The 15,441-nt window shown below is 42.5% G+C and overlaps 2 protein-coding genes across 15 annotated transcripts in view; one reads left to right on the top strand and one right to left on the bottom strand.

Annotated features, from left to right (window-relative positions):
• Positions 1-4,338, bottom strand: part of LOC128327935 (protein mono-ADP-ribosyltransferase TIPARP-like) — a 20,856-nt gene extending 16,518 nt beyond the window's left edge. For 2 of the 4 annotated variants that reach the window (XR_008308893.1, XR_008308894.1), the window contains exons 1-2: positions 4,158-4,325; positions 2,738-3,147 (exon numbers count right to left, since the gene is read on the bottom strand). Coding sequence is in view for 2 of the 4 variants with exons in the window: in XM_053257338.1 (XP_053113313.1) it covers positions 2,738-3,147; positions 4,158-4,232 (485 nt within the window). In the remaining 2 variants the exon portion in view is untranslated. Of the gene's footprint in view, positions 1-2,737; positions 3,148-4,157 lie in introns of all 4 variants that reach the window. The other 2 variants (XM_053257338.1, XM_053257339.1) reach the window with 1 other exon arrangement.
• On the top strand, positions 3,008-15,441 carry LOC128327936 (zinc finger protein 239-like). 11 transcript variants are annotated; one of them, XR_008308897.1, is made up of 6 exons: positions 3,008-4,740; positions 6,368-6,488; positions 6,697-6,795; positions 10,309-10,347; positions 11,896-13,003; positions 14,111-15,441. XR_008308897.1 is itself a non-coding variant. In XM_053257341.1 (5 exons), the coding sequence occupies exons 2-5, from the start codon at positions 6,726-6,728 to the stop codon at positions 14,131-14,133; spliced, it is 960 nt and encodes a 319-aa protein (XP_053113316.1). In that variant the 5' UTR covers positions 6,266-6,488; positions 6,697-6,725; the 3' UTR covers positions 14,134-15,441. The 11 variants fall into 11 exon arrangements, 2 of the variants coding, with proteins under 2 accessions (XP_053113316.1, XP_053113315.1); XR_008308896.1 differs by lacking the exon at positions 3,008-4,740 and adding an exon at positions 6,194-6,259; XM_053257341.1 differs by lacking the exon at positions 3,008-4,740 and having other exon boundaries at positions 6,266-6,488; positions 11,896-12,723.

Below are 15,441 nucleotides of genomic sequence, written 5' to 3'. Positions count from 1 at the left end.
TGGGGGCTCCTGTGAGTTCTCCATTGTCATTTACTGACCACCAACTGGTTGAGGTAGGACTTACAAACACAACCCACTTCTATAGGGGTGAAGGACCCATTAGGCTGGTCTGCCCAAGAAGTTTATTGGATCCAATAGGATTCCAAGAAGCCTTGGGTGGGTTTAGAATTGGCTCTGCCAGCAATTCTGTCGAAGCTGTGGTGCAAACTTGGAATAACGAACTCACTAGAGCAGTAGACACAATTACTCCTAAACTTAACTGCTTGAAAATTAGCCCTGAAATATGGTTAAATTAGCCCCGGTATACAAAAGAACTACGGGAGCTGAAGCAGTGAAGTAGATGACTGGAGCGTAAATGGAGAAAGACTCCATTCGAATCCAACAGGTTACAACATAGAGCACATTTGAAAATCTATGCTCTTGCAATACATGCAGCAAAGAAGCCATTCTTTGCTGCCCATCTGTAAGTTCATGTCCAGTGGAGTTGCCTAGAATTGTGAGGGGGCCACTACGACCCCCTCCCCATTGAATCCAAATTTGGAACAACTGGTTACCCATTGTGACTCTCGTAATGATTGTTTTGTGGATAAAATCTCTTGAATTCGGGCCAAACTGGATTCTATAATTAGGGAACAGTCTGTTATGGAGGTATCCAGCAACTCCTCTTATGGGATCAGACAAGGTTAACTTTCAGCTTGTGACTCCTGAGGATGTGGACATGTTGCTTTGGACAGTGCATCCTATCACCTGTTATCTTGACCCTTGCCCAACTTGACTTATTATATCCAACAATCAGATTATTACAGAGGGTCTGGTAAACATCATAAATGCTTCTCTGAGGGAGGGCAGGAGGCTTCCTTATCTTAAAGCTATTATTAGACCATATTTGAAAAAAACCTACATTGGACCTCTCAGAGTTAGGCAATTATAGTCTGTCTCTAATCTCCTATGTTTGGGCAAGGTGATTGACAGGGTTGTGGCTTCTCAGCTCTAGAGGAAACTGATTATATATACCCATTCCAAAATTCTGAGTGGGCCATGAGGTTAAGACTGCCTTGGCTGGCCTGGTGGCAAATCTCCAATTAGGTAATGACAGATGGAGTGTGATTCTGTTTGGATCTCTCGATGGCTTTCAATACCATTGACCATGGTATCTTTCTGGAAGGCATGGGGGAGTTGGGATTGAGCGGCACTGTATTACAGTGGTTCTGTTCCTATCTCTCTGGTTAATTCCAGATGGTGTCATTTGGAGACTGCTGCTCTTCATAGCAAGAGCTAACGTATGGAGGCCCGCAAGGCTCCATACTGTCTCCAGTGCTTTTTAACATCTACGTGAAACCACTGGGAGAGATAATCAGGGGGTTTGGTGCAAGGTGTTACCAATATGCTGACAACACTCAAATCTATTTCTCCATATCAACTTCATCAGGAAATTGCATAACTTGCCAAAATTTCTGCCTAGAAGCGATAATGGGCAAGGATGAAGGATAACAAGCTGAGACTGTATCCAGATAAGACGGAGATACTGATTGTGGGCGGTCAGGACTTAGGAGATGGTTTAGATCTGCCTGTTCTGGACAGGGTTACACTCCCTCAGAAAGAACAGGTACATAGTTTGGGAATAATCCCCAGACCCTAAACGCTCTCTGGTTCCTCAGACTGAGGCAGCAGCCAAGAGTCTATCAGCTTTGGCTGATACGCCAGCAATACCCATTTCTGGAGGTAAACAACCTCAAAACAGTAGTATATATGCTTTAACGTGCAGACTAGACTTCTGTAATGCACTATACATGGGGCTGCCTTTGTATGTAGTTCAGAAATTGCAACTGGTGTAGAATACAGCAGCCAGATCGGTCTCTAGAGTATCCCAGAGAGACCATATAACAACAGTTTTAAAAGAACTGCACTGGCTGCCAATACTTTCCCAAGCAAAATACAAACTGCTGATTACATATAAAGCCCTCAGTAGCTTGGGTCAAGGGTATTTAAGAGTGTGCCATCTTTGTCATGAACACCATTGCTTACTGAGATCACATGGGGAGGTTCAGTTACAGCTGCCATTTTCTCATTTGGTGGCGACATGGGACCAAGCCTTCTCTGTGGCTGCCCCAGAGCTTTGGAATATGCTCCCTGTCAGTATAAGAGCTTCTCCATCTAAGGTTACCTCTAAAAAATCACCTAAGACATATCTGTTTTCTCAGGCCTTTTGCTAAAACTTAAGATGTTTTTGTTTAAAAAAATTTATGCTTTTAAAATTGTTTTAATTGCTTTTATTGAGCTTTATTTATTGTTTTAAGTCTCACCTTGAGACTTGGGTGTTAGGTGATCTATAAATGTAATAAATAAATAAGTACAAATTGGTTGCAAAAACCTAAGGGGTATACTCGTGGGCCAAATGGGCCGTAACCCAAAGTTTGGCTTTAAAAAAGCCAAACCTGCCAACCTTCACACAAAATATACCAGTGTAGAGACATCTGAATGCAGGTACAACGTAATGTCTGAATAGAGTCACTGTCTCAGCCTAAAACATCTCACAGGGTTATTGTGAGGATAGAAAGGGAGGAAGGACCCTGAGTTCTTTGGAAGAGCAGGATAAAAATGAACAATGAAAATAAATGTCCAGCTCCTAATCTTTAATTAGAAAGGCCAACTTTACAGAAGCATGGGGTCCCCATAGCTAAAGGCCCCAAACAAGTGTCTGCTTAAGGCAAGAGAATGGAGTTTTGTTGTTACTTACTTATCTACCAGGGTAGTGTGCACTCTGGTAATATCAGTGTAGAGCTTCTCCAGGTGCTGCTGTGCCAAGTCACTCACACTTTGCCATACTCGACTTTCTTTCTGCTTTAGCTGCCAGTGATATGGGTAGCGAGTGTGGTGGAGAGGACAACTCTCTCCTTGGGGGCAGTTTCCCAAAAGGAAGTTGTCACAGATTCTGACACCATTTTTTTGGTGTACATGGAATTTGAACCCTTCCTTATCAATCCAGCGCTCTGTCAGGGCCATGTGGTCTGGGGAGATGTCTACTGCTGAACAACAGTTCCGCTTTGCAGGCACAGGAGATGGGCTGGTGGGAACACCATTGCCACCTGCTGAAGAAGGAGAGACTGTAGAGGAAGTTGAGGTCTCTCGCTTAGTAGCATGCAAACCCTAGGCAGACAGAAAAGCAAACAAATTTAATATTAGAGTCATAATCCACACTGTATATGCTACATGTTTATATTTAACTGGAAATCAGTCTGAAATCTGGGGCTTTGAGAACTTCAAATTTAACGTTCTTTTTTCCCTTTTTCTTTAAAACTTTTATTTCTAGACCTCACAGTTACAAAATATTTTGAGGGCATAATGTAGTGAAGGATCAGAAACCACATGGAGAACTTCCAGTGATCACAGGATAGAGTTTCAGCAGATTTCATCATGGCTTCCTTTCATTCTGCCAAAAGTATTTGCCAAAGTACATAATACATATATAAAATCAAAACCAGATAGATTCTTCAGGTGCTTTCAGCTGTGACACTATTTTTCTTCCTTCACTTTTGAAACTGTGGATATGATTAGGACGGTAGATAATAGGAAGCTGACATTTAAACTTCAAACAATAATCCCTAGAAATGTAGCTCTCAAACCTGGATGATTTGATGGATTGTTCTTATTTTGCTATTGTTCTGATTGGGAACAATTGTTCTCAGTCATTTTTAGTTTTTAAAAAAATTGTGGAAGAATTGGTTGAGAAAAATGCAAACTTCCCTACTGAGGATGTGGTCTCTTCCACACTAGAAAATTGTAAGTGTTTGCAGGACAGTGTGACATTATCCGGCAGATATAACAAATTGAAAAAGGAATGTTTATGTATTTTCTGAAAAGAGCAAATTACAGATACAAGATTTAAGATAGGAAATATATTTTAGAAATGTTTTGCCAGCCTTTGTATTTCTAGCAACCTCTCTATTTATCTGTTTTAGAAACAGTTTTCACCTTTTTCACATTTTATAAAATTATAAATAATATCAAAGTATTGTCATTAAAACAAATCATTGACTGCCAGAGAGAAGAGAAAACACTGCATTGTGGAGGGCTTAGAAAGTCTGTCAGATTTTAGTAGAGGTTTGGGAAGCTAGGAATGCCAAGAAATTCAGATATAAGCTTATGCATGTGCTTACCCAGTGGATCAGGTTAGGAGATGAACTGGTATGAGATTTGTGTTTTATGAAGCTGGATGAAACATGCTGACCCATCCCCTGCCCAGGCAAAGAGTGACTACCATAAATAGTTCTTACCAAACACTTGGGCCTATTGCCTAAACAAAGGATTTAACCATACTACTGTAATGACATGCTAAAATCATGCTCTTCTCTGATTGGTAGGTAGAACCCTGTCCCAGTTTTTGATTGGTGAGTGAGATGTAATTGAACAGCCAATCACAACCCCTCTTTTAAAGTTATGCAGTACCACTTCTTACAGTAAAGATAGATTCATGTATAGCTCTGTGATACATCGAGGTTGGAGCGGTACCTGTATCAATGTATGGGGAACTAAATAGGGGATGTAGGGCAGCAGTCAGGAACAATTACACAGTAACACAGAGGAAGGTACAGATAAAGGGAGCCGTTACTAAAAGTTTGTTATTGCAGCATGGAGTAGGAGCAGGAGGGTCTCAGATGTTGGATCTGACTCCTCTAGTAAAGGAATGTTGTTGTATACTCCTGCTTGATTCTTGAATGAATGCATATCCCACTTGAAACAGTAAGTAGCCTTTATAAAATGAGTGAGAGCTTGCAGGACAGACTGCTCCTCCACACAAAATATTCTCACTAGATGCAAGGAAGATGAATTTGAGCCTAGTCTTTCTCTTATGCTAATAAGGGCTTCCCAGCCAGTCATGAGATGAATGTGACTATATTCATCTTTTTGTTGTCTTCCCCTCCTGATAAGCATTTTACAGTCTGCGAAAGATAAAAGTCTCAGCTGGGAGCAGGTCTCTTCCAGTTTTAAAAAAGCCTTTACCAGTTTGTCCTGGTCTTCAGATGTGGAGCACATCAATAGATAGCATCAATAACTTTCAAAAATTACCTAGGACAGATACAAAGATAAGAGGAGGTGTGGGAAGGCTGAATCAGATATAAAGGACTTATTTGAACATGACAGTCAGTTGTTCAGCAAATGATCCCAGAGTCACCATGAAAGCAGGATCTGCACATTTCAAAGACTAAAAAATGAGTATTTATTATTATTTCATAATAATTCATCCTGCAGGATTATTGTAAAACCTACTGAGAGTATCTGGCCCTATCCACCCCCAGCACAGTACCTCCAGTGACTGTTGCTGGTGTCTGCCTTATGTTTCTTTTTAGATTGTGAGCCCTTTGGGGACAGGGATCCATCTTATTTATTTATTATTTCTCTGTGTAAACCGCCCTGAGCCATTTTGGGAAGGATGGTATAGAAATCGAATTAAATAAATAAATAAATAAATGGTGTATTTTGAATGCTTTGAACACTAACATATTATGTAACATCATTGCATCTTTGCATCATTTGACCCTAATAAATGCTTTTAACGAGAGAGAGAAATTTTTAAACAAAAAGTATATGCCTCAATGAATCTATTAGACGTTTTTGTCTTTGCTACCTGACTGGAATCTTCTTCGTATTATTAATTATTGTTGTTGTACATCACTTTAGTGGGATGTGTTTGTGCTTGTAAATAATAAGAATTCCATTTAAGACATTACAACTCACATCTCATGATTTCACCCGAAATCCTTTCCTTTCAGCCTTTAAAAATAAAAATTAGTCAAATCCTACACAAATACACTTTCTTGTAAATCTATGATTTTGTGTCTCCTTGACTCTTCCCAATTATTTGAGATTGTGCTGTCGAGTCAGTGTCTACTCCTGGCTACCACAGAGCCATGAGGTTTCCTTGGTAGAATGCAGGAGGAGTTTACAATGGCCTCCTCCCGCGCAGTGTGAGATGACGCCTTTCAGCACCTTCCTATATCGCTGCTGCTGATGTAGGAGTTTCCCATATTCTGGGAAACACAGTCGGGATTCGAACCAACAGCCGCCTGTTCTCTAGGCAGGTTGCTTCCCCACTGCGCCAGCTTCCAATATTCCCAATTATTTAGCGCCTTTTAGATCTTGGAGTTTTTGCCTTTCCTTCTCCACCCCTCGCCCCATGCTATGGGGATACAAAGGGTTACAACCATAGAGCAATTCTAGACGGAGAAGCAGGAACTATTTGCCCGCAGAGGTGGACAAGGTAGGTAGGGCTCGGCGGACTGAGCGAATAAGGAGACTTCCTACTCCCAGCATCCCTCTCCTCGTTTGTCTAGCCCGGTGATCTCCTCTTGTCGCCTTTGCAATGCAGGTACCTCCCTAATCCAAAGAGGCAGGGACTCTACATCCCATGCAGATTCCTTCCTCGCCTCCTGCCTCTTGCAAGCTGGCACAAGGGAGTAAGCCAACCTGCTAGGCTGCCAGGGGAAGAGGTGAGTCAGGGATGAGTGAATCTGATTAATAGGAGGTGACAGGGGCTGGGGAGGGAGAGCAAGCGAACAAGCACCACCAAACAGCAAGCAATTGCTTCCTTGCTGGTCAGCTACTGCAGATTAAAGGTTTGTAGAGGGGCCGAGCGAGGGAGCGGATAACATATGCGGGGTGGGGAAGGAATGAGGATCTTTTATGTTCATCTCATAGCTGCAGCTTCAAAGGACGCTTTACAGCATATGCACTCGGAAGCAAGTGGGACGTACAACAGTGCAGAGGATCGCAGCCTTGGAAATCCAGGGTTATCAGGTGATCTAGAGTCCCCCGTGAAGGGGGTGGGGGAGCAGGTCCCTGGGAAAGGGGACACTTCAGTGAATTGGTTAAGAACGAGATCGATGCGGTAACAATGGGGACAAAGCTGTGGAACGCTGCTTAGTGTAGGAATCCTTTCTGGTAAATTGCTAATATGCCTAGTGATTTCATTCTGTTGCTGTTGGAAAAATGCAAGAAGAGCTGCTTGTAGCCAGAATTCACTGCTGCCCCACTGATTCTCCTACTTTCTTATGCACCTGCCTTTTCACAGATACATATTCTCCCTGTTTTTGCTTCCCTATTCCTATCTCTTTGAAGGCCTAGTCCTTTGCAAACTTGGGAGTAGCTGGCCATTATGTCTCTCCTGCATTTATGTGACTGGAGTTGCTTTTATAGTCAAAGAAGGCCCTTCTTGTAACACACTTTAGCTGGTGGGGTTCTTCTGAGTCATGCATTGGATTAGGATGTGTCTCTGTTCTTTAAATATGCAGCTGAAAGCTGCTGCTCTTATTAGGGACATCGATTTTTGAACCAGCTCTTATATGAATTTAAGGACAGCTTGATATGCAGAAATTAGTAAGTTAATGGCAAGGGAATTAAATGTTATTGCCTAGTAATTGCTGCAGATCAAACTGATATTAAAAACATAAGGGCCAGACTAAAGGTTGGTGACTTTACCTATTGTTGATAATGTTAATTACATTTGTAGACTCTTAAAGTGGTGTTTTAGGATCAACAAGAACCTTCTAAATTAGTTTAAATTAAAATAAATTGGCATTCCAAGAGCTACCCAGTGATGATTTTAATTTACATTTTCCATATCCAAGTACAGCACTCTAGCCACTGTACATCACAGAATCTGGGGCAGCTGGATTTCTAGAGCAGGGAATTCTTCCCCTCAGTCTTCAAAGTGAGCCTGTTGTATGCGAAATGTGCATCTGACTGTAGACATTGCCCATTGCATCTGGTCAGATTTTTTTCTTCTCTTACAGCACTAGCACTTGGGGTCAGCCAAAGAAATTGATTGGTGGTAGGTTAAGGAAGTCCTTCTTTATGTAATGCACCTAACTCAAGGAGGAGAGCTGGTCGTGTGGTAGCAAGCATGACTTGTCCCCTTAGCTAAGCAGGGTCTGTCCTGGTTGCATATGAAAGGGAGACTAGAAGTGTGAGCCACTGTTGCCAGAACCTGAGGGGTATACTCATGTGAAATAGGGGCCGTAACCCAGAATTTGGCTTTTAAAAAGCCAAAGCACTGGAAGATCTTCCCCTCAGGGGATGGAGCCACTCTAGGAAGAGCATATAGAATCCAAGTTCCCTCCATCTCAGCTGGTCTTGTGGTAGCAATTATGACTTGCCCCCTTAGCTAAGCAAGGTCTGCCCTGATTGCATTTGAATGGGAGACTTGATGTTTGAGCACTGCAAGATATTCTCCTCAGGGGGTGGAGCCACTCTGGGAAGAGCAGAAGGTTCCAAGTTCCCTCCCTGGTTTCTCCAAGATAGGGCTGAGAGAGATTCCTGCCTGCAACCTTGGAGAAGCCGCTGCCAATCTGTGAAGACAATACTGATCTAGATGGACCAATGGTCTGACTCAGTATATGGCAGCTGCCTATGTCCTTAATTCATGCCCAGATGTAGCACTGACCACTTGCTTGGCTTTTTGAAGGGATTAGAAATAGTCACAGACAGACCTAGCAATAGTTATTAGTCATGACAGTTAAACGGTATCTTTGTGTTCAGAAGAGTCACGTGGTGTTGTGGCTGTCTCCATCATATGCTGCATGTGAGCTTCCTAAAAGCATCTGGCGCATTGCTGTTGGGAGCAATGCTGGACTACATGTATCCTTGGACTGATCCTGTAAGCCTGTTCTGATATGTGCCAGATGCTCCTACAGTATAAAAGCAGTCTTGTTGGATCTAATCAAGAATCCAGCTAGCATGCAGTTTCCAACTGTGGTCAGCCAGGTGACCCAAAAGCCTCACAACAGCCCCCTGCTGTTTGTTCCACGATTGTGATTCAGGAGCATGCTGTTTCTGAACCTGGAGTGTAATTATCATGGCTAACCACGTCTAATGGATTTATTCTCCATTAATTTGTCGAATCTCACTTTAAAGCTATCTAATCCAGTGGCCATAACCAATGTGTTATTATAGCACAGAATGCACTGTGAATTTTGCTAGCCCAGGTTTTCATAGATGCCAGGTTAACTGGATGAAGTATAACTCTTCTGCATGTGACAATAGTCCAATAGTGCTCCAGTTAGGAGTGTAAGGGAATGGTACAGTTTTCAGGCAGCAACATCTATAGCAGCTGGAGTCTTGGCAAAGTTGCTTCCAATAAATTGCATTTCTGTAAAAGACAATGGAGTCTATTACTTCAGAGTTATTCCTAGAACCGGGAAGGCCTGGATCAACTGGGGTGGGGGGTGGGTTGCAAATGATGAAAAGTTTCTTCAAAATCTTTCTTTCTAGCTTTTCCAACAGAAGAATTAGGGGAAACCCTCTCAAGATCAATTTTGTCTGAATGATGAATGAAGTGTTGTTAAGAGTAAATTTCAAAACATTGTCTTGGTTGTCCTTTACTCCTCTATTTTGTTTTCTAATAATTACTTAAGAAAATCTACAGTATTAAGCAATTGCAGTCCCTGTGTACTGTGCAACTCTCAGATTCTTTCACCTGTTTCAGGTATCTCCGTCTTCTACAACAGGTGAAAGATAGTGGCATGTTTGGGAATGTATGCACCAAATTAAGAAACAAGCTAATAAGAAAGAGCAGAGAAACTTCATTCTGTGCAAATCTTTAGTTCCCTGAAGTCCTGGAGATAAAAAAAAAGAAAAGAAAGTTCAGAACTGAATCTTTCAGCATTTTCTCTCTCCTTCTGATTAGAGAAAGAAACTTGATGGTAGTATTTTCAAGTATATATTATTTAAATGATGGTAGTAAAGGCAGTAAATTAGTTTATGCCTGATGATGATACTCTATTAAAGAGTTAGTTATTCAAGATCCAGATTTGCTGGAGCTTTCCTAGAGAATAGGCTTTACTGTGGGTTTACTGCGAGATCGAATTTGTCAAAAAAAAAACCCCAGACACACAAACAGTGAGACTAAATGATGCAAACAGTGGCACTTCCGGCCACTACTGGTCCAAGGAGGCACCGAGGCAGCAAAGAGGTATGCTTCCACCCCACCGGTCCATTTTAAAAGACAGCGCTGGCAGGAGAAATGCAGCAGGAGGGGTAAGAACACCCTCCCCCGTCGTTAAAGATATCCCCCCACTTCAAACTGGCAGGCGCCAGTTTCATGCACACCACGACTAGGCTCTTAGTGAAAAACCCGAATCATGCGAGAATGCTCCCCAAAATCTCACATGGACTTTGGCACAAATCCAGCTGACGTTCGAATGCACAACCTCCATTCCAAGCTAAAAGCCCCATCTGGAAATCCCCCTGATTATTTTTAATACTGTGATATAAGACTAGAAGCAGATACTAGTTTTGTTTTTGTTTTTCCAGAGCATTGGAAGCAATTGGAAAGAGGGATTGTTGCATGTGGTGTGTGCTCTCATTCCACTATCGGCTCTGATAAAAAGATGTTGGCAGGTTTTTGTATTGTTTCTTCTGTTTTCTGGATTATATTGTCAGTAAGGAGAAGAGATTCTTTCAAAGTCCAGATAGTAAAAACTTCCCTTTGTTTATTATAACCTTGATTGTTTTTGTTTGTGTGTCTTTCAGCTTTTACTTTACTAAATACTTATTTTACTTTTATTTTGCCCCTCACACCCTTATTTTCCCTAATGGGAAAACTGAGATCTGCTTAGGTGCATTCGGGTGTAGCAGCTTGCTGCTCTGTCTCTAACACTAGGCATATGTGTTGCTTTGAATAAAAACTAAGGAAGCTATACTCTCAACTTTCATAAATACAGGTGAAACTCGGAAAATTAGAATATCGTGCAAAAGTCCATTAATTTCAGTAATGCAAATTAAAAGGTGAAACTGATATATGAGACAGACGCATTACATGCAAACTGAGATAAGTCAAGCCTTAATTTGTTATAATTGTGATGATCATGGCGTACAGCTCATGAAAACCCCAAATCCACAATCTCAGAAAATTAGAATATTACATGGAACCAATAAGACAAGGATTGAAGAAATAGAACAACATCGGACCTCTGAAAAGTATACAGTGTGCTGTGCTTGATTGGCCAGCAAACCCGCCTGACCTGACCCCATAGAGAATCTATGGGGCATTGCCAAGAGAAGGATGAGAGACATGAGACCAAACAATGCAGAATTGCTGAAGGCCGCTAATGAAGCATCCTGGTCTTCCATAATACCTCATCAGTGCCACAGGCTGATAGCATCCATGCCACGCCGCATTGAGGCAGTAATTGCTGCAAAAGGGGCCCAAACCAAGTACTGAATACATATGCATGCTTATACTTTTCAGAGGTCCGATATTGTTCTATTCTTCAATCCTTGTCTTCTTGATTCCATGTAATATTCTAATTTTCTGAGATTGTGGATTTGGGGTTTTCATGAGCTGTACGCCATGATCATCACAATTATAACAAATTAAGGCTTGACTTATCTCGCTTTGCATGTAATGCGTCTGTCTCATATATCAGTTTCACCTTTTAATTTGCATTACTGAAATTAATGGACTTTTGCACGATATTCTAATTTTCTGAGTTTCACCTGTATATCAAGCAATACATATTTTGTGCTAAGCTATACATTTTTTTTTAATGTTAGAATGTTAGAATGCAACATGTTAGAATGCATTCTAACTGATAAAATTATTGCATGTATTTTAATTTCTGGGTCTGTTTTTCCCCACAACTTTTGAGATTTTCAGAAATTTTACATCTAAGCATTCCAGCAGCGCAGAACTCTAAGGAATTCTCTGGCGTTGTGGTGGCCATTTATACTTTAAAATAAAAAAAATTGTCATGCTAAGTTTGTCAGCAGGGGTGAAGTGGAAAATTAGTACAAAGATTACAGTCAGATAGTGACTATAGGGAGGAATATTGTGGGAAGGGGGCACTCTGCCAGAGCAGTGGGCAGTGATATGCATGGATAACTGTTTTATTCCGGCAGGTAATGGAAATATGAGTGACAATGACGCCATCTTCCTGCAAGGAGGTCCTGAGAATTCCAAAGGTCACGACATGTTCTGTGAATTGTTTGCCATGGATGCATCTCGAAATCTTGCCTCAGAAATGGTGTGTGAGAGCCAGGATGTAGATTCTTCAGAAGAGGGGCAAGAGAAGACCACGCATTGCGAAAGAGACTTCAGGAAACGGAAGGTCACCATTGTTCACCAAAACATTCTTGCAGGGGAAAAACCGTACATTTGTGTTGAATGTGGCCAGAGCTTCAATAGGAGCTCAGACCTAGTCAGACATCAAAGGATCCACACAGGAGAGAAGCCATATATGTGCGGGGACTGTGGGAAGAGCTTCAGCCGGCACTCCCATCTCATTCAGCACCGACGGATCCACACAGGAGAAAGACCATATAAGTGTCAAGACTGTGGAAAAACCTTTAACCAGAGCACTCACCTCATCCAGCATCAGCGCAACCACACAGGGGAGAGGCCTTACGTGTGTGGCAAATGTGGAAGACATTTTTACCAAAATTCGGGCCTCCTCCGGCATGCCAACTGCCACATGGGACGGAAACCGTACAGGTGCCCAGATTGTGGGAAACGTTTCAGTGATAGCTCAAACCTTGTGGCTCACCAGAGACTGCACACAGGTGAGAAACCCTACAAATGTCTTGACTGTGGTAAATGTTTCAGCGAGAGCTCCAAGCTCTCTATCCACCGCCGGACCCACACAGGAGAGAAGCCTTACATGTGCTCAGTGTGTGGAAAAAGCTTCAGTCAGGGGTCACACCTCATCCAGCATCGCCGGACACATACAGGTGAGAAACCGTATGAGTGCTCCGAATGCAGGACCAGCTTCAGTGACAAGTCCACCCTGATCAGACACCAGAGAACCCATACTGGTGAGAAGCCTTTTAAGTGTCTGCAGTGTGGGAAAAGCTTCAGTCGCAATGCTTATCTTGTTGCTCATCGGAGAGTGCATAAGTGGTACGTATCAGCCACCTTGCCAAAGATCTGATGTGGTGTAGTGGCTAAGAATATGAGCTATGGAGTCCCAGCCTCAAATCGGTCCTTACCCTTGAACTTATGTGACTTTTGGTAAGCTACTGTCTCTCAGCCTCAGCACTCTTTTTTCCTTCCATTTTCTGTATTGAGATTATTGTTCCGGCCTACACTGTAGAACTATTCTGAGATTGTTAGCATACTTTATGTGAAGGAGTTTGAACTAGAGATGAGGAAGAATTCCATCGTCTCTAGAGTCCAAGCTGAATCGATAGATCTGGTGAGGGCAGAAGCATTTCTGGACCAGATAGGTTCCAGGTTGATCTGGAATCACAGAGCCACTCCCGGCCTTGGAGCATATGAGGGTTGGTTTGTTTTTTAAATCTTCCCCTCATTAGATCACTTTTCTTCAGAAAGAGAAAAATGATCCAGTGGGTGGGGGGAAAGAATGGGGGGGGGGGAATCCATCTATGTATCTACATGGGAGAGTCACAAGAGGCAGGGTGGCTTTAATAGAGTTGGACTAAGAAACCCAGCTCCAGGGGGTTGTGGAGAGGTATATCTGGGACTCTCTGAGATACAAGCAAGGAGGTGTATTGTCTTTGTGTAATTTCTTCTTTGCTGTTATGCTCATGTATGGTGAAGTCTGAAGCAACCCTGTGGCTCTGCTATATCCCACTGACAGATGCAGGGAGGGAATGGGTCTTTCTTGGTGTACATTTGACCTGAGAACATTTGTACAGCATTCTCCAAATATCATTTAATTAGAGCTTAAGGAACTTGTCTACTTCTGTTTTTCTATTACTGTTAAGCCAGGGGCTCCCAACAGGAGATGCTAGTACCCCTACGGTTACTTCAAGGACTCCCAGGGGCTACTCAGAGCCTGGGTAATCTATAGCTATTGTTTTTCGCTGTGGGGTCCAGTATCTAGCCTCATGCTTCTCCAAGCCCAGCTTCTGGAAAGAGTTGACATTGCGAGTCCATGGAACTCTCCATGGTCCATTTAAGTTGGCTTTCCTCACCCTCTTCCCCTGGTATAGATTCCATTTCTGTGGTCTCAGTTTAGTCGGCACCCTTGATCCAGCCCCCGCCACAAGAGCTACCATTTAAATGAGAAGTTCTGGGACTGTTATGTCATCAGTTACGTCTCTGGAATAAAACTCCCCCCCCCCCAATAACATTGTTCTGTCCTTGATTTTTCAGAGCAAAGAGAAGTTGAAAGCTGACAAACTGAGAACAGAAGGAAGAGGAGAAAAATCTTTACTTTCTGTAAAAATGTCGGGCTGTTGAGCTCAGCACCACAGATATGGCTAAACCCAGGAGTCTTCTTTTGTATGGGTTATATTTGATAGGTGGCCCAGTCATCTCAGCACAAGAGAATCCTGCTGCCTCAGATACTCCCATCCACTACTGGGCAGATACAGCAGGTGACCTGTAAGCACATGATGTGCCGTTTGTTTTGACTACTCTCCAGTTAACAAGGTCATGATCAGAAACAGTTAATAGTGGTGTAGAGAGGGGGGAAAGGAATGTTTTGTGAGCTGCAAAATAGATTTGGTTGACTAGAATATCTAGAAGTATAGAATTGTTAATGTTGCGAACCTTTTAGGAAAGGCTAGACAAACGAATGTGCCAGAACACAATACTGTTCTCTAGCAGGAACTGGGAGGACTTTTGTGGGATTAGAATAACACATCTGCTTGCCCTGGCCAACCAAGCTTTCCCCACACCCAGCACAGGAGTGCGGGATCTGCTACTGCTGGAGACAGAATGCTTAATTATTAGGGTGATGTATCATTCAATATGGTTGCCCCGATGGTCCATAAAACATTTAACTTGCCATTCTCTTGACCATCTGAGGAAGGACCACATCTGGAATAGAGCTTTCATGATGAAAGTACAATTGTCTGACATATTTGCAATGCAGTCCAGATTCCAAAGGTACTGTAGATGCATGAGCCAGACTAGGGTTCAGTGGAGCCTTCTTCCCTTCCTGCATGGCTCTTGGCCACGCACACCACCTGTTGTTGTTTGCAACATGTGCTCCATGTGTGCCTCCCACAAACATACAACGTCTATGGAGCATCAGCAGCTTGTAGGTTGTAGGCCCAGGGTAGGAAAGGGCTGGCTGTATACTTATTTGCGAGGTATGCACAGGCCTGCACTTGTAAATAATGGGTGATGTGTGTGACTAAGGATCAAGTAGGGAGGGGGTGGAGAGCCCCAAAGAGATCCTGCACTATCCTTTCCTGTGTATACATTTGCACTGGAGGGTGCCCAGATCAATAACAGAGTTTCTTAAGCTCTGACTTTTCAGTTTCATCTGGCACTGCATGAATCTTTATTAGCAGTAAGGCTGAAGGCTTTCATCCAATTTTTCATTGGCGCTTAAATTGGATTTTAATGGAAACGATCCTGTGCCTATGAAAGAGTTTAATGCTGATGTTTGTTATAAACACACTCTCTGTACATCTTCTGATTCCAGCCATGTGTTCAGATTTTGTTTTTCCAGTGATAAAACAACTTGATTGTTA

This window comes from Hemicordylus capensis, chromosome 5 (genome assembly GCF_027244095.1).
Source record: "Hemicordylus capensis ecotype Gifberg chromosome 5, rHemCap1.1.pri, whole genome shotgun sequence".
In the NCBI taxonomy this organism is placed as follows: Eukaryota; Metazoa; Chordata; class Lepidosauria; order Squamata; family Cordylidae; genus Hemicordylus; species Hemicordylus capensis.
The sequence above is the reverse complement of the archived record's forward strand: the minus strand, read 5'-3'. Positions and strand labels throughout refer to the sequence as shown.